At 47.5% G+C, this 25950-nt stretch overlaps 2 protein-coding genes across 6 annotated transcripts in view; both read right to left on the minus strand.

Moving 5' to 3' along the window:
* Window positions 1–21942, minus strand: part of Cfap92 (cilia and flagella associated protein 92 (putative)) — a 41332-nt gene extending 19390 nt beyond the window's left edge. For all 5 annotated transcript variants that reach the window (XR_008721305.1, XR_008721306.1, XM_055617448.1 and 2 more), the window contains exons 1-8: window positions 21123–21942; window positions 16018–16199; window positions 15168–15372; window positions 11387–11575; window positions 10250–10322; window positions 9096–9217; window positions 7434–7568; window positions 1022–1206 (exon numbers count right to left, since the gene is read on the minus strand). Coding sequence is in view for 3 of the 5 variants with exons in the window: in XM_055617448.1 (XP_055473423.1) it covers window positions 1022–1206; window positions 7434–7568; window positions 9096–9217; window positions 10250–10322; window positions 11387–11575; window positions 15168–15372; window positions 16018–16199; window positions 21123–21642 (1611 nt within the window). In the remaining 2 variants the exon portion in view is untranslated. The remainder of the gene's footprint in view (window positions 1–1021; window positions 1207–7433; window positions 7569–9095; window positions 9218–10249; window positions 10323–11386; window positions 11576–15167; window positions 15373–16017; window positions 16200–21122) is intronic.
* LOC129684290 (protein transport protein Sec61 subunit gamma-like) lies at window positions 16238–18393 on the minus strand. The gene is made up of 2 exons (XM_055617398.1): window positions 18384–18393; window positions 16238–16666 (listed from the first exon to the last, which is right to left on the minus strand). Exons 1-2 carry the CDS (start codon window positions 18391–18393, stop codon window positions 16383–16385), a joined length of 294 nt encoding a protein of 97 aa, XP_055473373.1. The 3' UTR covers window positions 16238–16382.
* Window positions 21943–25950: the final 4008 nt, after the last annotated feature.

Genomic DNA, 25950 nt, shown 5'->3' on the forward strand with positions numbered 1-25950 from the left:
TTGGTTGGTTGGTTGGTTGGTTGGTTGGTTGGTTGGTTGGTTGGTTGGCTGGCTGGCTGGTTTGGTTTGGTTTGGTTTGGTTTCTTTTGGGTTTGGTTAATTTGACACAAGATGGAGTCATCTAGGAAAGCAGAATAGCAGTTGAAATTTCCTCTGTCAGATAGGCCTGTGGGAAAGACTGTAGGGCATTTTTCTTGATTAATGACCGATGTAGAAGGGCCCAACCTAACCCTACTGTGCATGGTACCACCCTAGTAAACTGAGACATAGAGAGTTCCAGAACAGCCAGGCCTACAAAGAGAAGAGAGAGAGAGAGAAAGCAGGCTGAGCAAGCTAGGAAGAGCCAGTCAGCACGAAGTGTTCCTCTGTGGTCTCTGCTTCAGTTTCTTCCTCCCAGGTTCCTATTGGAGTGCCTTCCCTGGCTTTCCTTGATGCTGACCTCTACGATGTAATAAACCCTTTCCTCCCCACATCAGTTTTGTTCAATGTTGTATCATGGCACTAGAAAGCAAACTAAGACACTAAGCAAATTACTTTCCAAGTACGAGAGCATGAAATATAAAGAAAATATAGTTGTTTTTAGAATGTGGAATAATGTGATTGTGGGATATATATTAAAGAACATATTTTAGCAAACAAACACAGGAAGAAGAAAACAGTCCCAGAAACAATGATCCAGAGGAGAAAGAGGTAACTCCCGTGATGCACCGTGGCACTGAGCCTGGCTGGTTTACAACAGTAAAAACCCCTCTGTGTGCTGCTGCTGTGGCAGGGAAGCCCACCCATTTCTGAACAGGCTGGTGATACCCATTAGTAGCACACTTAGCGAGTCGTGAAAAACCTCAGATTTGGTGGCTCCTACTCTCAGGAACCCCATTTCTTTCATGTCTCCTTACAGAATCCTAAACATTAAGTTGATGGCTCTCACATCAAGCTCCTGAAAGATTAGCGGTGCCTCACAGTAACCACCTGGGTGGGTTAAGGGGTGCTCTTAACCAGGAAAGCAGGGGTTCCTCCTTACCTGCAGGTCATCAATGGATACAGGCTCAGACGGAAGGCAAGAGGCACACTTGATCTTTATGGTCAGAGGGTTTAAGTCTTGCTTTTGCTCTTCGGTCATTATAGGACATTCTGTTTTTAGAGTCACAAAGCAATCCAAAATGTTGACAGACTTATCGCTGCCATGGGCGATGACTGTTTGCCAGCCTAGAAGGAAATGTACACAGCATTAGCCCCCATAACCCATTGCAGTCAGAAGCAGGTTCTCATCGGAAACCTGAGAAGAGCTGGTAATAAATTCATAACCAAAAGGGGTACTTTGGTAAAGAAAGATACTCTGCAGGCTACCAAAGGAGAAATGTAAACACCAACACAGCTACGAAACCTTTGATCTACGATGGTGCCCTGCCTGTAAGATGCTCCAGTGCAATGGTGGCACAAAGCTTGTAGAAGTAACCAGCCAATGTCTGATTTGATTCAAGGCCCAGTAGGAGCTGGAACCCATACCCAATGCTGTTTGGGTAGCCGAGAACCTACATGGCCCAGAATAAAACCAAATAATGTCCTGGCACTCCTTCTAGGAGACACAACAAACATTCTGTTGAGCTGAAAGCTCAGACACCACCCCCACGAAGGCCACTCTGGGCTTCTAATGCTCTTAAGCCAACACGCTAAGAAAGGCGTACCAGTGTTAGGAAGTGTGACTGAACTAGATTAGTAAGGAGGAATTGTATTACTTTCCCACAATGGAGGTAAGAAAGTTTATGTCTGAAATGCAGAAGATCCTGTAGGGCTACCAAGTCCTGTTATTAAAGTCAACGGGAAACTACAACAACCTTATCCAGGCAGAGTAACAAAGGGCACAGGCACTCCAGGAATGAAGGTGTGGCTCACTCCTCCAGGAAAAGAGCCTTGACCTGCTGAGGTGCTCGCTGACGGTGGAGAAAATACCGAATGGGTAGTAGAAGAAGGTGGTTACAAATACCAGCTGGAGCTGGGTGCGGTGGCACACAGATGCAGACAGATCTCTGTGAGGTCGAGGCCAGCCTGGTCTACAAAGTGAGTCTAGGACTGCTAAGGCTACACAGAGAAACCCTGTCTCAAGAAAATCATAGATAGACAGACAGACAGATAGATGCCAGCGGGGGCCACTGACCAGTTGCAGAAAAGGATTATAATTGATACGAGTGTTCCTGTTACAGTTTGCTAAGAATGCATTTGTACAGACACTTGTGTTTTCTTTTCCTCAATTTCTTTATCATGAAATGTAACATCAGTTAAGAGAATATCAATAGTTAATTATATTCAAATTTGAGATGCTAAAAGAATGTCCCTCCAGGGGCATTGCCACCTATTCTAAATTTATAATGTATTCCCAGTTGTACATGCAATGGTTATATCATGTTAGGCATAATTATGACCTGGTTAAATATATAATGCATTTGCAGTTGTACGTGTAATAGTTACATCATGTTAGGTGTAATTATGACCTTTGTGATTGGTTAAGTATATACTGTTTCTAATGTACATGGGATAGTTATATCGTGTTAGGCATAATCATGACCCAGTTATTGTTTTCATCTGGAAATTAAGCATGACATGAGGAGATATGATTGTGGGTCAGGTTGATGAGAATTAGCCTTGCGAAGCTGAAAGAATCAGACTAACTTTGTAACCTATGTTTCTTTTAATTGCCTTATAACTTATATTTGCAAGTTTTAGGCCCATGTTAATTAAAGCCTCTTAGTGCTTCTCCAGAGAGCCGAGGAATGTAAAAGTTCCTGACATTAGCCATCTGTGAGGGCAGAGATAAGGAAGAGAACAAGCAGAGATCTCTACTAAATGGAGAAAAAATCACCGGCTGGCGCTGGTGAGATGGGCTTTGTTTGGAAACTGGGCCAAATGGCCCCAATCCTTCTCCTGACCTTTGATCCAAAGCCTGTAACTCCCACTCCTCAGAACAGACATGGGATGAGTTAATCACCCTCCCATCTTTAACTGTGGATGGCAGGAAATTCCAAACTGACTTGAAGATCAGATATTTACGACAGGGCTGACTGGACCTAAGGGTGACCAGAACTAACCAATCATTTTAAACGTTAAACACCTCATCCAATCCTAAATCACCAAGAAGGCAACCCCAGGAGAGTCCCGCCTTGTGTCTTTTAAAAACCTAAGGTCTTTGTCTCCCAGTGCTACTCCTAGCTGACCAGCAGGGGTTACCCCATTGCACAATGGTCAAGAGTAACCTCTTGCGTCTTTTTGCATCGATGGATGATTAGTTTCCTGAGTTCTCTTCATACTTTCTTATATTTAGGCTCTTGCTGGGCCTAACAAAGCTGTTCTTGGTTGTCAACTTCATTATGTCTGGAAGTAACTAAAACCCAAGTGGCTGGGCACAGCTGCGAGGGGTTTGTTTGTTTGTTGTTTTTCCAGACACGGTTTCTTTGTGTAACCCTGGCTGTCCTGGAACTCAACTCTGTAGACCAGGCTGGCCTCAGACCCACAGAAATCTGCCTGTCTCTGCTTCCCAAATGCTGGGATTAAAAGGGTGCACTACCACTACCCAGAAGAAATTTTTTCTTAGTTAAATCATTTAAAGTAGGAAGAGCCACTTCTAATCCTGATCTCTGAGGCGGGGAGATACATGGGACACACATTCTGCCTGCAGCCTATATAAAGGACATGGAAGATCGAAGCCCGCTCCCCCTCCCCCACCTATAGATCAGGGGGTAGCTCTCAGCTACTACTCCAGCACCGCACCTGCCGGCCACCATGCTCCTTACACTGAGGAAAATGCACTAAGCCTCTGGAATTGTGACCAAGCCCCCAGTTAAATGCCTTCCTTTATAAGAGTTGCCTTGGTCATGGTGTCTCTTCACAGCCATATAACAGTGACCAAGGAAGAAGTTGGTACCAAGGACTGGAGTATTGCTGTGGCAGGCCTGACTGCTGTTTGTTGGAGGAATGTGGATTTGGATTAGGAAAGCAGCTGAATGCTTTAAATGGGTTTAATGAGCCACATTAGCAGGAGCATGGGAGACAGTGCTGCAGACAGCAACGTGAATTATAACAGCCCCGCTCATGAAGTTTCAGTAAGTGCTCTAGAGACTATTCTTGTAAAATTTTGGCGAAGAACGTTTTTGTTTGTTCATTTGGTTTTGTTTTTGAGGGTGTTTGGTTTTGTTTTGTTGTTATTTTGGTTTGGTTTTGCCCTTGTTCTAAAAGTCTGCCTGAAGCTAACTTGAAGAGTCTTGGATTAATGGCTTTGGCAGAGATTTCAAGACAGCCTATCTTTGTGTTTCAGGGTTGCCAGTGCTAACTTTGTTGGTGGTGGTGTCATTGTTGTTGTTGTTTCGAGACAGGGTTTCTCTGTGTAGCCTTGGTTCCTGCCTCTGCCTCTCCAAGTGCTGGAATTACAGGCGTGCGTGCACCACCTCGATCAGCTTAGTGGTCACTGTCAATGCATACCTGCAAGGAAAAAGAGCAAATGGGACAAGGAGAAATGTGCCATGCATAGTGGAACGGTCATGTATATTCTGAGCCATGGTATGCTGTGAGTATAGGACCTGCTTTTTCTTTTGATTTTACAGGGGGTTACAATTAAGAGTTTGCACGAATCTCCAAGACTTTAAACTTTGGACTTTTAAATAGTGTTGGGACTGTGACAGACAATGGGTGCTTTTGAAGTTGAACTTAATGCATTTTGCACTGTGATACAGCTACAAGCCTGTGGGGCCAGAGACTGGGATGTGGAAGTTTGAATAGGACTGCACTTAAGTCACCAGGGGTGGGCTGTGAGGTTCTAAAAGCCCACCCCACCCCAGTCTCTCCCTTTTCCTGTATCGGGATGGAGTGCTCACCTACTTCTCCAGCACCATTCCCACCCCTACTCATGCCAGCCCCCAGTTATGTGCTTTTCTTTATAAAAGTTGCCTTGGTCATGGTGTCTTTTTACAGCAATAGAGCAGTGACAAGGGCAAAGAAACTTGGAAGAGCAGAGAGAGGGAAAACCCTAATCAGGATATATTATCTGAGAAAAATGTATTTTCAGTAAAAGGAAAAAAAAGGAAAGATGAAAAATAAAAATTCACACAACAAGGGAAAGCCTTTCAAAAAGAATCGGAACACTGGGCATAGTGGCAATCACTTGTGATCCCAGCACTCAGGAGGATGAGGCAGGAGATGCTCAAGTTCCGGGTCAGCCTGGGCTACACAGCAAAACTGCTGTTTCCAGAAAATGAAGGGCTGGGATGTAGCTCAGTGGCAGGGGACTTGCCTAGACTACCTAAGCCCATGGGGTCCATGCCCAGAACCGGAAAAACTGGGGAATGCTCACAGGGGTGATTTCCAACACCAATGTCTCACACCAAAGTCTAATCAGCTCCCTAAGAGGACTGAATTTTTATCACTTTATCTTGACCGTCTCCCTTTATCTTGAGATGTGTATTTTCTGAATCACCCTGAGTACAGTAAAAATGTGTTGGTGCATGAGTGCCACTTACACAGAAATGACTGGTCCAGTGTGTGGCTTCTACACAGATAGGTGAGTATACAGCCACTGTTCTAGACCTGTGCCACCACGCTGTTATCCGATGTCCAGGTGGGGCTGTTGTACCTTCAGTAAAAGCCACAGACTGTTCCTTCTCCACACCGGCCACATTTCAAAGCTTAGTGTCTATGCAGCTGTGAGCTAGCAAACATGGAACCTGGCCTTCACTGTAGACAGCACCAGTGGTCACGCTGCAGTAGGCAGCTAAATCAAGACAAAACACCAGTGAAGGCACCTGACGTCCATGTAGCTACCTGTGGCCCTTAAACAAGTAGAGCACATGACTGGCACCTGTGGCGTGTCCCCTACTTCCCCTCCTAGGCTGTGGGAATGACAGAACATGTAGCAGTATCCTAGTGGGTGCCAGTAGCACCTGCTGCCGGTCGTGATGAGCAGAAATGCTTCTACCCTGAGCAAGTCCCCTACCCCCATGAGACACCATGAAGAAAAGCCCTGCTACTATGTGAAGGAGGGAGAGCTGAGCTCTTATGGATGCCAGCCCTAAACAGACATCTCTGTCCCTTGATCCTTTGAGACGCTCTTCCGTGGCTGCTGTCGTGTTCACTCTACAGAAGGGAAGGTGAGCTTCAGAGATGTTGAACAATCACTCCAGGTCTCTGAACTCTTACACTAGAGACACAGCAACCTGCCCCAGGCTGCTCACTCACCCCAGCCCTCCACCCAAGGCCCTTTTAATGCAAGAGTTCCCTCCTGCAATCAAGACCTTCCAAAAGACCCACTGGGATACAAGCCAAATGACGTCTCCTATGACGGTATAGAAAGCCTATGGCCTAACCTGAAATGGAAGGTGTTTGCCGAACAAAATGGTGCCCAATTTTGGAATGGAAAAATCTCAGGCTGATTCTATGGTGAAAGCAGCCCGCCCCAAGTCAGGGCCATTCTAATTGACCGCCACTTGCGGTTGCTGTAAAGGTTGGGGTTCATCTCTGCTTTCCTGGAACCACCAGCATCCGATATCTGCCCTCCCGACGATCTAGCTCTCATCTCGCTACCAGCCACGCAGAGTCCCTTTGTTGGCAACGTCCTGCACTGAGCAGTTACACACACTGTCTTCTATACACTTGGACTTAATGGTGTGTGGATTGGTGCCATCTCAGCAGAGCCTGCAACTCTGCAAAGTAGCCAGTGGAGGGCGCACACCCCTCCTGAGAGTGAAAAGCCAGAAGAAAGTTTGGAATGGATTTGAAATTATTTTCTCTAAACGGGGCAGGGGGTAGGAGATCGTTTTCCCCATTACTCTTTTTTATAATTACATAATTTAATCTAAAATGTATCCTTATCAAAGTATATGAATATAATAAACATCCGTTCATTGTCAGAAGGTAAATTCATAAACATGGACACTCTTACAAGTCAAGAACAATCGAACCCTAGTTTCACTACCGACGTGTAAGCAGTGGGTAAGTTACTTAGCATGACTTTTCCTCAGTGAAAACCCCCTGCCCACAACACCACCCCAAGTTCACTGAGCGGATGGACGCAGGCCTGTCATGAGAAGTGAATGACAGGACATGACGGAATACGTCCTAAGCGGTCCACATCCCTCCATTCCCTTTGCTAGGATGCTTTGGTGAGAACCTGTAGGAGAGCAGTCACTAAAAGACAACACCTCCTTTACCAAACAAAACCGTGACAGTTATGTTCTCACGGGTTTCCTTGAACTCTGGAGTCAAATTCTGACGCTACGCTTGTCGGCTATGTGATCTTGCAGGGTAGCTAACCTCCCTGGGCCTGCAATTTTTTTCTCTCTGTACAGTTGAGGAATTCCTGAGGTGACAGTGAGGATGAAATGAGGGACAGAGCAAGATCTCAGTCACCACAGGTGTCTCGCATGTGAACGTGCTAAGTACATGTTAGCTACCAGCAAGGAGCGGCATGATGGACAACTGGATGGAGAAGATGCTCTGCCTCCCCGTGCCAGCCGTCTCCTCTTCAGACTGATATTTCTTCACTTTCTTTGAGCTTTTCCTCTTCATGTCTGCGTCTCTTCCTTTGGCTGTGGAACCAAATGAAATAAATGTTAAGAAGGAATTTTCCATGTTTAATGTAACCAGGGGCTTTTCCATCCACGCCCCAGTTCCAGAAATAACAACTCTGGAACTTTATTATTTATGAACAACTGCCTAGGCCATAAGCTTTGGTTTGTTCCCTGACTAACTCATAACTTAGTGTACCCGTTTATTCTATTCTCTGCGTGCCATGTGGCTGGAAGAGAAACCTCTCTTCAGTTTCATGTGTCCATCTTCCTCAGAGTCTGATTCAATCCCAGAGTTCATCTCTCCCTGTCGGAACTCCCACCTCCTATATCCTGCCTCAGCTTTTTGGTGACAGGTGACAGGTGTCCACACATTACACAAGCAATTCTCTCTGCACTTAGATGTGCGCATTTACATATGCTGTAGAGATCAGGAAGGTTCTGGAAGCGCTGAGAAATCAAGGGTTATCTTTGCAACTGTCTTCTCCTAACTACCAGAGAGGTAGCTGCTAGGCTTAGGTGGCAAGCGATTGTCAGCTACAGACAGGTATAGGCTGTCCCCAACCCCTCTGAGACTGAGGTCACCTGATGACACTGTACTGTGTTCCAACTAAATAAGTCACTCGGTCACAGAGCAGCTGAGGTTGGGCTATGGGGATGAGCTGAGTTCCAAGCCCAGTTCCACCTTCCTGTGGGGTGGGGTGGGAGATGTTAACCCTAGATACCTCAGCTGTCTAATGACATCAGCATCACTGGGAAGAGGACAGGAGCAAAGAGTCAAATGCTCAGCTCAGCTAGGCTTGGCATTACATGCCTTTAACCCCAGCACTTGGGAGGCAGAGGCAGGAGGACTCACAAAGGTGAATTTTAGGCCATCCCAGTCTACAGAGTGAGTTCCAGACCAGCCAGGGCTACACACCTTAGTAAAAAAATAAATGCTTAGCTCAGGTTGATCCCTGGCAACAGCATGAGCTATTAGCTTAGGGAGCATGAAGACCAATGGAAGATTCTAGAAACTCCAGGCTCGGGTACAGACAATGGGAGAGTTGACTAGAGCCAGCGGTGGCATTTCAAAGCAGCAGGAAAGCGTGGACTTTTGGCAAGCTGCAGAGAAGAGCCCAGACGTGGATCGCTGGGATCCGTGAAGCCAGCCTAGGCAAGAACAACCAAAGCCAGCTGCAGGCAACTGTCTTGTCCCAAAAGCTGTGGGGGTACATACTGCGATGGTGTCAAGCACCCCTTGACAGGATGGAATGAAGGACAGAGGTGCACTATCCGACAGGGCGCTCTGCCATTGCAAGAATAAAGGCCCTTACGTATGCGGACATGAGTAAGCCTCAGAAATGAAGCTGATCCCCAAAGAACAAGCTGCAGGTGTTGGGGGAGGGGCAGATGAATGGGCTGATGGACGAGTTAAAGTGTTTATAGTACAGTAGGTATCTAACATGGAATCAGATAACAATCTTCCTAAAGGACCTTAAATTTAAATACTTTGTAACTTTTCAAGTCTAGTCATATCATGAAACAACAAATCCCATCTTAACTTACTTTGAGACTTTTGTCTTTCCATCATGGTCATTAAGCTGCTCACGGATGCTTTCTCGATGAGTTCCTTGATCTCCATCATGGTTGAGCCACCAAAAGAAGCACTTGTTTTTATGGTGGTCTGTCTAGAAAGTCCCCACAGAGACAGGGTAACAAAGAGAAAACATGGGTGCCATGTCTTGAGAGGGTGCTCACTTCATCCTTAAAGCTAGGGATTTGGTCAACTGTGGATTATGCCTCGGGAGCCTGGAGCAGCCTGAGACTTAAGTCTACCAGTCTCTCCAGCACTGGTAAGAGAGTGGGCCATACTTGCACAACCAAAGGTTCAATGTGAAGAAAAATAATACATGCTTAAAGTAGCTAAAACTATGAATCACCTAAGAGCCCACAAGAATCATCCACATCCAGGAAGTGAATATTATCTCCACCTAAGTCTACAAAGGAGGGTGCGAGCTGAGTAAAAGGATAGGCTGTGATTGGGGGGGGTGAGGGGGGACAGCAAAGAAAGGTCGATTTTAGCAAATTAATATGCAAATTCAACTAAGAACAGTATCTAAAAGTCAAAATCATTATCCAGGCATGATGACATGCACCTTTAGTCCCACACTCAGAAGGTTAGGGTGGGAGATTGGCCGGAGCTTGAAAGCCTGAGCCCTGCCTGAGAAGCAGTGAGGCTCAGTCTCTGGAGACCAGAAGAGGAAGCCGACAGGGCCGGTGCTCCTGGCTTTCCTGGCGTACACACCACAGCTGTGTTTGCGTGCTCCGTCCCTGCTTCTCCAGAACCAGCCTGGCTATCTGAGTTCCAGGAGGCGACTTTTTGGAAGCCTGAGGCTCCTCAGGCTGAGACTGTGGGCTGGAATCCCGGCTGCCCCCAAATTCCAGAGTTCAGGTTTTGTGAAACTCGCTGACAGCACCCATCACCTTGTGCAGACAGCGGAGCTTGACAGTCAAACCACCTGATATTTGAGGGTCAGCTGAGGTCCAGCACTCCCTGCAAAGAGTAGATGCCTAGTGCTGGAGCCGGCTCCCCTCCCTTCCCTGATCTTTCTCAGGTCCTAGCTTGCTTTGGCTCCACCTTAACCAATACGAGCAAAATGTGTCCAGTGACGCAGTGAGCAGGGCCCTTACTCCAACCCTGAGGTAGCCCTAGTCCTTACCTAAATGTAGAAGGGTCGTCTGTCTTCAGTAACTTCTCATGTTCCTCGCTGTTCTTAGAAGAGCTTTCAGTCTCTGCTTGGTGAGAAGCAAATGTTACCAAGAGTCTGAAAGCTTCGCTCTGCTAGTTCCCAGCAAACGATGTCCCCACCCACTTCAGTGACACATGTGCTGGCCTGACACAGCAGCGGCATTCAGAAAGAAGGGCTTGTTAATGAATGAAAGGCACATGCCAGATTAATTCCAATTATCAGGCCTATGAAGGCAAGTGGAACCCTTGTCACCTAGGAGGAGGAGGAAGGTCTACGAAATGGGAAAGTGCCCGCTTCTGCCCTGCTGATGGATGATATAGTGTAGAATATATCGTTGAAAGCACTCCGAGAGTCTATAGGGAACTGTCAGCCACATTACAGTCCTATGAGATAACATACTACAGAGCCACCACAAATGAGGTTTGTAGGCAGTTCTCGGGACTCAGGAGAGACTTGGGCTGACAGGCAAATCCTCTCAGAAGACATCTGTATCTCGGGGAAACCCACACGCTGAAAACAAAAACAAAAACAAAAACGAATCCTAGAACAGAAACAGAGAGGTGTGATGTAACAGGACAACCAAAATGTCCCATTAGCTGCATTTGGCAGTGGAGTCATAGAGGACACTTCACTTTCCTATGTTTTTCTATAGTGACTGGGTTTTCTTTTAAAATTAGCTTCAGACATGTCTTATTGAGGGGTGTGTGTGTGTGTGTGTGTGTGTGTGTGTGTGTGTGTGTGTGTTTTGAGTTGTGAGGAAAATATCCATTAAATCAGCTCCATGCTGGCTTACAGTTGCAGTTCCAACATTTAGGAAGCTAGGACAGGAAAGTGACTTCAAATTCAAGGCCAGCCAGGCCTACTGGCCTACATAGTGAGTTCTAGACCAGCCAGGCCAGCTTAGAGAGACCCTGGCTCAAAAAAAGCGGGGGGAGGGTGAATGAAATAGAAGGGAGGATAGTGCAGGGCAAGAGAGAAGAATCAAAATCAAGCCACACAGGGGCACAGGAGCAATGACTGGATGGGCCATGGGTGCTAGGAGCTGCATGCTGAGCTGGTCTCCCGGCACAGTGCTGAGCTCAGGTGTCCACGGCCCTCACTCCTCACCTTGCAGAGACTTCATGGGTTTGTCTGCCTTTTCTTTTTCTGCCTTTTCTTTTTCTGTCTTTTCTTTTTCTGCCTTTTCATTGTGACCTTGTGACTTCCCCTCTTTCAACACCTCAGCAACAGGGCTGGCTTTATCACCGCCAGCTGTAGACAAGTTTTTCTGACTTAAAACCAGAAATTTCACTTCCTCTGGAATGAGAAAATGGATCAGTCAAAACTACCTACTGGATACCTGCCACACCCCATCTTCTGACCCCTTCCCCCTGGATAATCTATGACACTGCCACTAGATACTAGGGGACCCCGTCACACATCTGTCAGAGCCAGGTGCTTGTACCTCAGCTTCCCCTAAGCCCCTGTGGGTGCCACGCCACCAAATCTCCACAGTTCACCGAGAGGAAGGAGTTGGTGTGTTCCCTGTCTATAATTGAGGAATCTGGTACTTAGGTAACTCAGCCAACCAGTCCTTGGATCATGACCCCTCTGGGGGGGGGGTCACCTATCAGGTATCCTGCACATCATATATTTACATTACAATTCATAACAGTAGCAAAATTACACTCATGAAGGAGCAACGAATAATTTTATGGTGGGGGGTCACCACAACATGAGGAGCTGTATTAAAGGGTCTCAGCGTTAGGAAGGCTGAGAACCACGTCCACAGAGGAACCAGGTCCACAGGCACTCCTTGTTTTCAGCCAGAAAGCTGCACCCACAGGCCAGTCCCTCTCCCGGCAAGGAGCTTCCCACACACAACAGCGTCAAGCACCCCACAAATACATGGAATAAGTGAAGATCATGGAAACTTCGAGAAAGAAGAGAAAAAGAAGTTAAATTTGACTCATTGTTGAAGGGCAGATAACATTTTTGGAGAAAGTGATGGGACTGGGAGCCCCCCACCCCCACCCCAAGATGTAGCCAGCTGCCAGAAAGCAGCCCTGTCAGGAGCCCTGTGCCAGGGAGAAAGTCCTAAGAGGCCTTCACTGAGACACTGCGATCGGTGGGGAGACTCGGGCCCAGGCAGCAGAAGAGAGGAGACAGGGGTGGGAGAAGGACGCTAAGAGAGTGGGAATTGAGGCAGACTGCCACGGGACAACACTGCAGGGCAAGCAGGAGCTGGGAAAGGAGGGTTGGGAACACAGGGCATAGGAGGGGCCCTCAGCATCTGTGGATTCTGTGAACGATGCTGTCTTTACCCAGCACTGAGCATCCAGAGGCGGCACGAAGGCTAGCTCTGCGACTGATGTCCCATGCAGACCACTGGCCTTGAGCACATGATCTGCCAAACAAACTTCCTTCCTGCCACAACCCAGACTAGGCCTCTTGGCATATGGAGGCTCCCAGGAAATGTGACTACTAGGTATCTGTGACAAAAGACAGACCCAAAGGGAGGCTATTGACAATGACCCCAGAAGCCACAGGAGACACCTGTAGGTATCCTGTGCCCACAGCCAGAGGATAAAACTCTTTCCTTCAGTCTGAGTGACAAAATTTACATATTGGTCCCATCTTCCTCCCATAGAAACCTTATGATCATAGTTTAGATTTAAATCAGTGATTCCCGGGGAGTGGTGTGCTGAACCCACTGAGGACACCTGGCAATACATGAAGGATTTGTGAGCCTAGGATGCTGCCAAACATTCTTTCATCCATAGGAAAACCCACAACCAGAGAGCACCTGGCCCAAACTATCAATGCCCATGGCATGCAAGTCCCAAGCCTGAGATGTCAAAATGGCCCTCAAGAAGGTAACCTGGGAAGCTAAAGTGTCCCAGACACACAAAACTGGTGTGTGCGCCTGCCACTCCCACTCCTCTGGAAGGGTGGACTCAGCTCACTGTATCCTGAGTGACTGCCTCGTCTGAAAGCCAACAACACAAACAGCGTGGAGGCCACAGAGCCTACTTCTTTAAGCATCAGAAAGTGTCACAGATTTTGCACCCAGCACCCGCCCCTTAGCTGCTCCTCCGTTCTAGTTTTTAAGTTCCTTGAGGACAGCACACTCCGTCCTGGCACTTGAGTCCTAGGAGGCTAGTCTCATCACCTGCCTGTAGCGTGCTAGAGGAGTGGCTACTCCTTTGTTTTACAGATGAGAAGAATGTTCAGGAGCCTGCCCACAGCCTGCAGCTAGAATGAGGAGGAGATGGGACAAGGTGGCCGTGACATCACAGCCTCTCCCCATGCTGCTTGCTGCTTCAGGGAGGTTCAGACGAATCGAATCTAAGTGAACTCACAAAAGTAAACATCTGTGCTGCGATGAATCTCCCTGAAATCCCAGCACTAGAGAGGCTGAGGCAGAAGGAGCAAAAGTTCCAGTCCAGCCTGGGCAACTTAGTAATATCTTGTCTCAAATTAAACTTGGGAGAGGGGTACAGAAAAGGCTGGGGTGGAAACTCAGATATAGAGGTTTGCCTAGCATGTTCAAGACCCCGGATTTCACTCCTAGCAGAACAATAACAAAACACCTCTGAAATGGGGGCACTCAAATGTCAGCGTGCTGTCCTGAAAAGGTAGGATTTGTGTGCCTGTGTGCATGTTTGGAGACGAGAGTGCGTGCGTGCAGAGACCAGAGTTCTTGCCTTATCACTCTCCGCCTTAGTTTTTGAAACAGTTGCTCACTAAATCTGAAGCCCACCAGTTTGCCTAGGCTGGTGGTCGCAAGTCCCAGGGAAGCTTTATCTCTACTTCCCCAAAAGTGCTCACAGGTGTGTGCCACCCCAGCCATCTTTTTCACATGAATTTTGGAAGGTCAGATTTGGGTCCTCATATTTGCATGGCAGGACTTTACCAACTGAGCCATCATCCCAGCCAGAGGAGGCAGGGGTTTTAACAGTCTGTTTCTTTTCCTAGTACCAGAGAAGGAACCCAGGAATTCATACGTGCAACGCATACTATTACCACTGAGCTGGACACACAAGCCAAACCTTCCTTTTGCTTCCTTAATTTTGAGTAAACATACACTATCAATTTGGGAAGACAGGGCAGTGATGGGAACACGCTACTCTGGACCAAACGGTCGCCAAAGATGAGGGAGTTGCATAGACACTGCCCACGTGCACAGACGCACCGTGACTCCCCAGGTGTGCCTAGCTGGGTAGCACACCGGGTTCAGAAAGCAGCGTGTGCACCTGGCTGATCCAATGCAGGCTCAAAGGAACACTGGCTTTTACTCGAAAAGTACAAATCTAAAAACCCCTACCTTAAATGCTTGGGGCTTGGAACGTTTTTCAGATTTGGGAATATTTTCATATGCAAATAAAGCATCTTATGGGGAGGAGCAGAACTCTAAACAGGAGATCCTTTCATGCTGTGTGAACACCCCGTTCATAGTCCTGAGGAGAGGCCGTAAGGCAGTAGTTCTCCACCTATGGGTTGAGATCCCTTTTACAGGGGTCACCCAAGGCCATCAGAAAACACAGATCTTTACATTGCAATCCATAACAGTAACAACATTAGTTATGATGTAGCAATGAAAATAACTTTATGGTTGGGGGTCACCACAACGTAAGGAACTGAATTAAAGGGTCGCAGCCTTGGGAAGGTTGAAAACCACTCTACTATAAGGTACTTTGATGAGCCTTTACTTGGACCTGTCCAGCGTCACATGATCTGTCATGTGAATTCAGCTATGGAGTTTTTCACTTAAGCTATAAATGATGTCAGCACAAAAGTATCAAACTTGACTTCAGACTTTAAATTTCTGGATGACGTATGCCCAACCTGTAGTAAGAAAACATGTCTCCAGAACCATCTGAAATATAAGCAAAAACATCCAACTTACCAAAAGTTTCTGGGTCTTCCAAATGTAGCGTTGCCTTCAGCCGGTGGTACCTGACTTTTTTTGAAACTTTGTCCTTGGTGTCCCAGAACTTCAAAGTGATTTTGTGGAAATTCAGTTTCTTTAACAGTTCCTTTGTCATATTGATGTTCAAAGTCTGGCTCCATGACACCCAGATTTTGTCACCTTCTTTCCACGGCTTCACAGTCTGTATAAAACAGCGTTCAGAGACTCTGGGAAATGAAGGACCAATCTACAGCCTAGGCACTCCCCACCTGCCTAGCCCCACCAGCAACACAGCAGATATGACACTCTGTCGCTTCTGTGCCTGCCTCTCTCCCAGCTCCAACCCCAGGGAAGTAGGTCCTGTGGACTGGACCCTGTCAGGTCATCAGGTCCTTGAAGACTAAAGTCTGAGCAAATGCGTGCATACTACCCTTGATAATTACTTCTAAGCAATGACTCAGAGCTAAACGATTGCAGGAATCGTCATGTGTGTGGGCACGTTGGACTAGGCTTGCATAGGAACAGTCACACACGTGTGTATATACACAGTAGGAAAGAACCTTCAGGGATTTGCTCAGTGAATGATCAGTACTTAAAAAATAAAATTAAAAACCTTGCTTTAGGATTCATTCAAGAACCTATAGAGTAAAACTATCTATAAAGCCATGTAATTGCATTTGTAGGTCCATTCTGCTTCTCACTCATTAGTCCTGAGGTGGCCCTACGATCCCACATATCTAGGGAGAGTCACTGATGGGTCTGCTGCGGGTCAGTGGGACCCAGTCTACATCCTGAATGTGACAGAAACACATGCACATACACACACACAAACACACACGCCACTCACCTTTACTCCTGACTCCATAAACACTTTGGCCAGGCCATGAAACACCACAATATCAATTTTTTGGGGCTCTACATCATCGGGCAAGAAAAAATACTCAATGTGGTAGAATTGTCGAGGCTTTGAAATCCGGCCGTCTGATTTAAGGCCCTTTTTTTTTTCAATTGTTACTTTTCCTTTAAAACCTACAAGACACAAGATTTTTTTTTCTTATGGAAAAGTGTTTATTTTGAAATTATTTTAATTTAGAAATAGAAAACCTCATGGGGAAGAGGAAAGGAAAGAAAAACACAAAGCACAGGCAGCTTTTTACTTCATGCGCTCGTCACACTCTCATTAGTTTACTAGTTCCCACGATGAGAAAGGACTCAGCCACCCACAATAATGTTATTAATAGGGATATGGATCAGTTTCACGAAGAAGCCAATGAATCCCATGATAGCAAATCCTATTGCTGTGGCCATGGCAATCTTCTGGAATTCTTTTCTGTCAGGTTTGGTGCATCTTTTAACCAGCCGAATTGAGTTCTTTACAAACTGCCGACTTGGCTCAACAAACTGCATTACCTGATCCATGATTGACGGACAGCGGTTTGAGAGAGAAGAGACACGTAGCTTAGGAGAAGCTTGAGCCCAAGGGAACCGGAAGCCGGCTATCAAGACACAAGATTAATGAGCCTTGGCAAAAATGATACTATGGTTTGGGAATGTCTCCAAAATACCCATTGCTCAGTGCCATCATCCGAAAGTGGCAGAAACTAAGAGCTGGGCATCATAGGAGATTGGGTCAGTGGGAGCATCTCCCCAGAGGTGACACGGGGTACCAGCATCTCCTCCCTCTGTCTGTCTTTGCCTCCAGCCCCATTGAGGCTGACAGTAGAGGAGCAGTTTCCTCCCCAGCACTTCCACCATAATGTCCTACTTCCTGTCAGTCCCCAAAGTAATCATGATCTGGGCGACCACGGCCTGAAACAGCGAGCCAAAACAAGCCTTTCCTCATTATTAAATTGAGTTGAATATCTCCAGGATTTTTTCAGTGACAAAGCTGACTAAGGTTTAGGAGAGAAGGTTCAGGCCCAGACGGCAGAGGACTATGCACAGTGCACACAAAACTGAAGGTCATGGCTCTGAGCCTGGGTTCTCCTTAAGGTTTTGTGTCAGGCACCTTGCTTTTCTCACTCCAGGCCCAACCTTAAAAGGAAGGTCAAGACCACACCCCCAAAATCTCAGGACAATATGACTTGTCTGGTAGAAGCACGAACAGGGTTCTGAGGTATAACCAAATGTTGGGAACCCGCTTCCCAGGCCGCCTTCTCAGGGTCTTGTAGAAGCAAAGGTGTCAGCCATCCAGACAGAGAGAACGGCCTAGAGAAAGCGTCAGGAGTGATGCTGTTCCTGTCAAGGAGGCAGCTCATGAGATAAGGAAGGCTGGACTCAGCCAGAGGCCACCCCAGTGAGCAGCAGAGTCGGACAGGAGCTTAAGCGAACCTCTTAGGTTGAGTCTTCTACCATAAGAGGACGCTTAGGAATGCCAGCAACACTTGCTTAGTAGGCTGGATTTGTTTTGAGACAAGATCTCAGCAAGGTTCCCAGGCTGGTCTCAGGTTCTTGGACCCAAGTGACACTCTTGCCTCCCAAGTACTTTAAGTATGAACCCAGCTTTCCATCCATACCAACCCAAATATAATCATCTATAGAATAAAGATTTTAAATGTGATAGTCTCTCATCTATTTCCTGTATTTCTTTGAGATAGGATATCACTATGTTTTCTTGGCTGGCCTGGAACTCACTATGTAGACCAGGCTAACCTCAAACTGACAGAGTTCTACTTACCTCCCAACTGCTAGGACTGAAGAAGTATGTCATCACCCAAACCCTAAAATATAACTATCTTTAAAGCTACCTTTTCCTTTTTATTTCTGGGTTTTTGTTTCTTTTGTTTTTTGTTTCTCTTTTTGCATTTTGGGGGGTTGTTTGTTTACTTTCAGTTTTGGCTGTTTTTGTCTTGTTTTGCAACACTAGGAATAGAGCCCAGGTCTTGGACATGCTGGACACATCACCTTTGCTTCATCGCCAGCCCAAGCAGCAGTTTTGTGACTTCAGGTCCTTAACCCCAGCCAGCACCTATTGCTTCATTCCTGGGCTGCCGCAGTAGTTAGCATTAAGCAGTTTGGAACTGAGAGCTACCGGCCAATTCTTGTAGGCATAGGTGTGCACCACCACATCTGGCTATTTGTCCATTTATTTATTTGTTTATTTAGATTCAGATTAGAACAAGCTATGGGCAGTTGTACTGTCTTAGTGTTTGAACTGCTGTAATGACACACCATGACCAACAACTTGGGGAGGAAAGGGTTTATTTGGCTTACACTTCCACATCGTTCTTGATCATTGAAGGCAGAACCTTCTGTACCTATAGAGGTACATGTGATGGCTAGTTTTATATTAGCTAGCTAGAGGCATCTGAGAGGAGAGACCCTCAATGGAGAAAATGTCTTGTTAAGAGCCAGCTGTAGGCAAGCTTGCAGGGCATTTTCTTAACCCGTGGTTGGCATAGAAGGACCTATCCCATTGTGAGTGGGACCACCCTTGGGCTGGTGGTTCTGGGTTCTATAAGCCAGCCATGAGGAGCACCCCATTAAGCAGCACTCCTCCATGGTCTCTGAACCAGGTTCCTGCTGTTTGACTTCCTGCCCTGATAGCCTCAAATGTGGTGAGTATGGCTCTGGCAGGCCTTGCCCTTCCCCATCATTCCCTCTGCCTTGCTAAAAAAAAAAAAAAAAAACAAAAAACTGTTAGATTACATTCCTGAAGCTAGCCACCAAGATTAGTCCCTTGTTTGGCCACTTCCTTCTCCTCCTGAGGCTGACCACCAAGGTCCAGCCATTAAAGTATTGAAGTCCAGCAATAAAAAGCCCCCTTTGGCTCACCTAATCAAAATGCCCAACTAAAATTAAACACCTCACCCTAACACAGGGTTTCCCTTTGTGGTTTTTTTCTATGTGCTACATCTGTCTCCTCTCTATCCAGATGTAGTCCTTTGTTCTTCTGGGACAAATGCCACTTACCCCTCCTCCTTGTCCCTTTTCTCCCCTCTCCCTTGTTCTCTTCCCTTTCTCCCTGTATCTCCTATCTCTGTCCCTTATTCCTGACCTCTGTCCCTCTGGGGAAAATAAATTTTCTTTTTACTGAAAATATCATGCTGGGGGTCCTGAGCTGATTTTTTCCTTTCAGAAGCGACCACATATATACACGAAAATGTAAGAATATCTAGGCTGGGTGCTGAGGTGATTGCCTTTAAACCCAGCATTTGAAAGGCAGAGGAAGACAGATCTCTGTTGAGTCTGAGGCTAACCTGTTCTACATAGTGAGTCCCAGGACAGCCAGAGCAACATAATGAGACCCTGTCTCAAAAAAATAAGAAGTCTATACCAGGGCTGGGATAGCTCAGTTGTAAAATGCTTACCACACAAGCATGAAACCTTAGTTTAAAAAAAAAAAAAAGGTATGGGTGCATATACTTATGATCCCAGGCTGGCAGTCAGACCAGGAGGATCCTGCGAACTCAGTGTCCAGCCAGTCTGTCTTAATCAATGGGTTTCAGGCCAGGTGAGAGACATGGTCTGAGAATACCATGTGGACATCTTGAGGAACAACACTTGCTTGAGGCTGAACTCTAGCCTCCACATAGTCATGCACACACAAACACACACACACACACACACACAAACACAGGGTCAGGGGAGGAAGAGGAGAGAGAGGAAGAGAGAGGATGTCTTTTGAAGAATAGTAACTGAAATTTTCTGGGAGCAAGTCAAATGCCCACCAGGGTAGGGCAGGATCGGAGTTCAGCACAGCTTTGTTTACTTTGTTTACTTGCAGTGTCTTTATGGTGTCAAAAATTTTTTTTCAAGATGGTTTTCTCTATGTAACAGTCCTGGCTGTCCTTGAACTCAGAGAGATATGTCCTCCTTTAACTCCTGAGTGCTGGGATCAAAGGTGTGCACCACCACTGACCAGCCCTAAGGTGTCAATTTTGTTTTGTTTTTATTTTTCAAGGCGGGGTTTCTCTGTGCAACCTTGGCTGTCCTGGACTTGCTTTGTAGACCAGGCTGGCCTCCAACTCACAGAGATCTCCCTGCCCCTGCTCCCTGAGTGCTGGGATTAAAGGTGTGCACCACCAGGCCCAGTGTAAGGTGTCAATTTTTAAAACCAAGTAGTAAACTAGGATCGCAGGATCTCTCTGTCTCTGTCTCTGTCTCTCTCTGTCTCTCTCTCTCTTTCTCTCTCTCTCTCTCTCTCTCACACACACACACACACAGAAATGAAGACAAAGGGGAAAGTATTGAATCTAGAAATGCTTTTCATCCAGCTCAAGGCTGGTCAAGGGATTTGTGAAGTTCTGAAGCTGTGTTCTACAAAGCAAGTGCTGGGCTAGTAAAACTAAAGACATACGAAACAAAGGAGGGAAGGCTACTTGCCCAGAACCCAGCCTAGACTGGCAACCTGACAAAGAAAACAATGGCTCCTGTTTGCAATCAGTGAGTGTGGGGTCCCTTTTGTGTCAGCTACACCAGTAAATTGATAAACCTCTTGACTAAGGAGACTTTGGTCAATAAATCTGGGAGGTAGTTTAAGCAAGTTATTGGGTAATGGACAAACTGTTTATGGGAACCAAGTCTTAATTTTTGCAGGGTTTGTTCAGCTGTGGGGTGAGGGGCATGAGAAGAGGAGGAGACAGGAAAGGAGGGGAGGGGAGGGGAAAGCAGAAGAGAGGAAAGGAGAGAGGAGGGGAGAGAGGGGAGGGGAGAGAGGGAAGGGAGAGAAGGGGAGGGAAAGGGAGGAGAGGAGAAGAGAGCATATGACCTGCTTCTCAGGGCCTCTAAGTGGCCCTAAATGAAAGTCACACAATCACTTTCATGCCTAGCCAATAGCTGGACCCACATTTTCTGTTCTTTATCTGACCTCTGCCCTATTTGGTGCCAGCTACTCTACCATGGGAGGGGAATGGTGAAGGGGAGCAGGCAGGATAATGTCCCTTCAACTCCCAGAGAAAGCCAGCGGTGTCCTACCTTGCTCAGAGGCAAGAGCTCTGCCCTAGCACCTACCTGACAGTGTTGGGGGGATGGCCAGTGAGATGACAAAGGTGCAGGGGACAACCTGCGGCACATCAGTGTTAAAGGTGCAGGATGGCCCCTCTGAGGAGTGCAGGCTGCTGCTGAACTGGTACTCAGAGCCCCAGTCTGGGGTCCTGGACTTCAGGTACTCCTCTGTCTCATATTCGCTCGCTGACTGGCAAGCACTGACCGAGGAGACCGGCTCCATGCTCGCTCTTTCCTCTTCCTCCCAATTCCAGGCCTGCAGGGACATTGTGCACAGCACCCGAAAGGTCCTGGTGGGAGACAGCAAAGACCCCAGGAGTAAACCTGCCCGATGCAGAAAGGCCCGCCCTCCCGGTCCCATCTCTGTCTTGTCTCCAAAGTCACGGGCCTTGGTGGAGAACGACTGGGTAAAGGAAGCAGAGAGTGGAGGCTGGCAATGAAGATCAGCACGTTTCTCCGACTTGAACCCAGCTGCTCTCTCTGAAATCAGGAATGGGTCTGTGGGTGCTCTTGGTATAGGGATCATTAACCGCTGACTCGGGATTCACGGAAAGATGGGAGATCTGAGTCCTTTCAAGAGGCTGCGGCAGAGTTCCAGACTTGGCAACAGCACAGAACGGGCAGCTGCCACTTGCAGAAGGGGGAACTGAGCTGGCACAGAGCACAACTGGCAAGCTGCCCTGACAAGACACAGAGAGCTCTGGCGGGGACAGCACTCGGGTTTCAAGACACAGAGCCCTGGCTGCCAGGCAGTCGGTGCCTCGGGGACCTGGGGCGTCTGGGGTGAAATAGAGGCTGAACCCCAGGCACGAAGGTTACCTGTGAGTAGGCACACTTATTGGCTCTTGTACCTGCTGCGCAGAGAAGCTAGGAGCAGGCCCAAGGGTAACAGATCCCAAAGGGACTTTGTTAGGCGGTTGCCAGGAGACCACAGCCCACGGGTGGGGGCGGGGCTTCCTTCCTCACCCTAAGTTCCACTCAAGGCTACAGGCTTCTTCTAGGGATGCCCCGAGAGTCTGAACTTTTCAAGGAGGAGCTCACTATGGGTGGGGGTTGGGAGAGAGCAGGCGAGGAGGGGCTTCTCATGACTAGGCTTCTGCACGGCCTTGATGCAGCAGACCAGTCAAAAAGGTGGAGGCAGATTCGGAAAGCTATTGCCTTCGCCCATTCGTTCGCTTACCCAATATTTTAAAAACTGACTCTCAGCTCGGTAGTGATTGTGCACCTGACCCTGCGGGCCCTCTCCATAGCTCTATCTACTCCCACCTCCAACGCTTAAATAAAGCTAAATGAAGCCATGGTCTCTACAGACCTCAGACCCCAAAAACTTCTCGTTAGATTTCCTGCTTCTGGGCTGACGTCCTCAAAACGTCATGAGAATTCTGTTGCCAGAAATGAGGATAGAGACAGAGAAGGGTGGGGCAGTCTGCCCACAGGCACACAGCAAGTGTGTTGTAACACTGGACTGAGATCTAGACCCCTGGCCACCAAAGCCTGCGCTCCATTGTAAAGCCCACCCGCGCTGAAGCATCCTGGCCAAACCCCTCAAATGCTGCCCCTGACCCAGAAGGCCACAGCACACCAAGTGGCCTGAGCCAGAGAGAAACAACCTACAGTGGACTGGCCAGATGGTACGGGGATGGCTTCAAGGAGTAAGGAAAACCAGACAGGGCAGTGAAAGCAGGAGATAGCCCAGGAAGAAGAAATGGCATATACAAGGCCTAGAGGGGTGAACGCTCATGACAGGTTCGTAGAAAACTCATGAATGGCAAGATGGCTTTTGGTCCACAGCACCAAAGGGCAAGCAGGAAGTAGCAGTATGTGCAATGGGGAATGTGGAAAACAGAACATGAGGCTTAACATACATTCGCTTGCTGAAGTTGAACTGTGCCCCCCTTTGAGTCAAAGAGCAGAACTCCGCAGAGCTGGAGCTGGAAACAAGTCCCAGCCTCCCAGAGCACACTTTTTTAGGTCACCAAGAGCACGTTCCAGAATAGTACATAGTAAATGGAATCCTGGGGCTAATTCAAGATAAAAACTAACTTGAAGAAAAACTGTAAGGGCTCAACACCGAACTGCTGAAAGCCCCTTTTAAGGAAGCCTGTTCGCCTCACGCACACTCCGGCTTCCTGCATTCTCTGAACCAAGAAGTGCTGAAAATACTCATGGGGATGGAGGTACAGCAGCTCCTAAAGGCGGCAGGCAGCAGGCAGGTCAGTAGCTCCACCCCTCAGGGGCAGACACTGGATCCCTGGTCTTGGGTTCCACCTACCACCTTGACTCTGATTTCCCACAGAAGGGTCCCTTCATATTTCATTCAAACAGTGATTTTTTATGAACTGCACAAACAAATACATGCTGCTGGCGCATAGATCTGGATGACTCATATTGCCAAGATCCTACATGCCCCTGTAATAATGAGCCAATTGGTGAATTCAGCTGTGTATTAGGATTAAACATTTTCAGCTCAAGATACTATTGTGCATAGCCGCTGTTTCCTGAGTTCAGTAGTAGAGAGCCTGGAGAAGACCAGGAACAGGTCTTCCTGGTGTCAGGATCCTGTTACCCACCACAAAACCTACTTGAGGTCTGGCTTTACTCCTCACGTTTTCAGATATCAGCTTCAGTCAGGTGGCGGCAACCTCAGCTGGAAGGCAAAGTCAAACTGGACAGTCCTTTCCAGGAACAGTGTGAGCGTGTGTGCGAATGTGTGTGTGCAAGCGAGAGAGCGAGAGCCCCGTGACCAAGGTGGTCTGGCAACAGGGCTCCAAGTGTCTTTGATCACATTATCTAGGAAAGCAGCCATACTCCCCATGGCGAGAAGCTATAGGTCTAGGCTAAAGGGCCAAAACCCATCCTAAATGCATATCAATGTTACCCCGAATGCATCAGAAATAAAATTTTGCCCAATCGGTCATCCTAGCTACTCAAGAGACCAAGGCAGGAGAATCACAAGTTCAAGACCATTTTAGACTACAACATGAGTTCAAGACCAGCCTGGGCAGCTTAGGGAGACCCTGTCCCAAAAAAAAGATAAGAGCTCGATGGTGAGGAGCTTGCTTGGGAGTGTGCCAGGCCCTAAGTTAAACACCCAGTATAACACTAACACTAACACTATTCTGGGTTTCACTGCAGGCCTTCAGGGAGAACGCTCCAGGAACAGGGTTCAGGAACCAGGGGCAGTGTGTTTTCTGAGGATATGCCACCTCCCAATTTCTTCACTATCCCTCCTGTCCGTGCGTCAGCCAATAATGTTCATGTGACTTCTGAAGTCAGCTCCCACAAACCCTGTTGCTGTCTTGTTTCGGGCCTCATCTACAAACACAGCCTCCGTGTTGTGTACAAGTACCGATGGCCACATAAGGATCCCGTGGAGCTGTTCTGGCAGCTCCCAGCCAACTGCCAATGTCAGTCCCCAGGCCTCTGACACCGGCTGTCACTGCGTGGAGCGGAAACAGTCTCCAGGAAACCCTTCTGTCTTCCATAGGTTTCTACTGCTGTAAAGAGACCCCGTGACTGCAGCAACTCTTACAAAGGTAAACATTTAAATGGGGCTGGTTTACAGCTTTAGAGGCTTAATCCCTTATCGTCAAGGTGAGAGGCATGGCAGTGTATGGACAGACCTGGCACTGGAGAAGGAGCTGAGAGTTCTAACCGTGACCCGCAGGCAGCAGAAGGAGACTGTGCCAGCTTGAGCAGAGGAGAACTCAGAGCCCACCCCTGCCATGATACACTTCTCCAACAAGACCACACCTACTCTTACCAGGCCACACCTCCTGACAGCTCTGCTCCAAATCCGTAACTCCATGGGAGCCATACCTACTCAGACCACCACAACTCCCTGTATGGATCATGAGAAAATGCTGTCCTCTTCATTTGCAAACCACAAGCTTTGCCCTTTTAAATTATCAGATCTGTTGTGAGCCCCACCATAAAGTAGTTCTATCAGCAACCCCCACCAAAAAAAAAAAAAAAAAAAAAAAAAAATTCTTTCATGCCCCCAAACCCGGAAAAATGTAGAATAAACACATCACAAATACAGTGAGGGTTAGATGGTGTCAGGATCTTGGGTGGCTTTTTGTTTCTTAATGTATTTCTAGACTTTGTAAGGACACTTTGAACAGTGCACTATTGGAAGCAGCTCAAACAATGCTGAAGTTGACTTCAAAAGTAACTTCTTTGCCGGGACTTCAACTATTTCCCCGTGGACACCCCACCCCCCAGCATGTACAAAAGAACCCACAAACCTTCTGAGTTTGCATGCATGCTTTGAACCTCCAACAAAAGCCTTCTGGATCCGAGTGGGATTGTTTAAGGGACGCTTAGTAACGCGGCCCACAGACAGACAGGTCTAACAGCAGGCATTAACCTTAGTGGCATTCACCACTAAGCCGCAGGAGGCTGCGCAGCAGCTCCATGGGAAGACACCGAGGAGCTTTGTTTTCAATGCTGTCTGGCCCAGGAAAGCTGCTGCTTGAAGAAGACCTTCAGCAAGGCAGTTAGCAGCATAGAACTGGGGAGGGTCCGTGCGGCACCCTCTGCCCTACCAGCCCTCAAAACTGACATGAGATAAAACCAGGCTCATCTGCATTGACAGGGCTCCATCACAGCCCACACGCTTGCCTTAAAGGCCCACATTTAGCTCCAGGACTTCATGGTCCGGCAGCAGGTACCTTCCACTACCAACACCTGGAGCCTTAGGGGCTCCCAACATCTCTCAGCTGGAAAACGTTCAAATCCACTCATGCCTGCCAGAGGTGATTTTCCCTTTTGATGCTGTGAATTCATATTCACAAATATGAATCTGGACGAAGCAAAGCAATCAAGTACCTAC

The sequence above is a fragment of the Psammomys obesus genome, unplaced genomic scaffold, assembly GCF_907164565.1.
Source record: "Psammomys obesus unplaced genomic scaffold, mPsaObe1.curated_primary_1811, whole genome shotgun sequence".
Taxonomy (NCBI): Eukaryota; Metazoa; Chordata; class Mammalia; order Rodentia; family Muridae; genus Psammomys; species Psammomys obesus.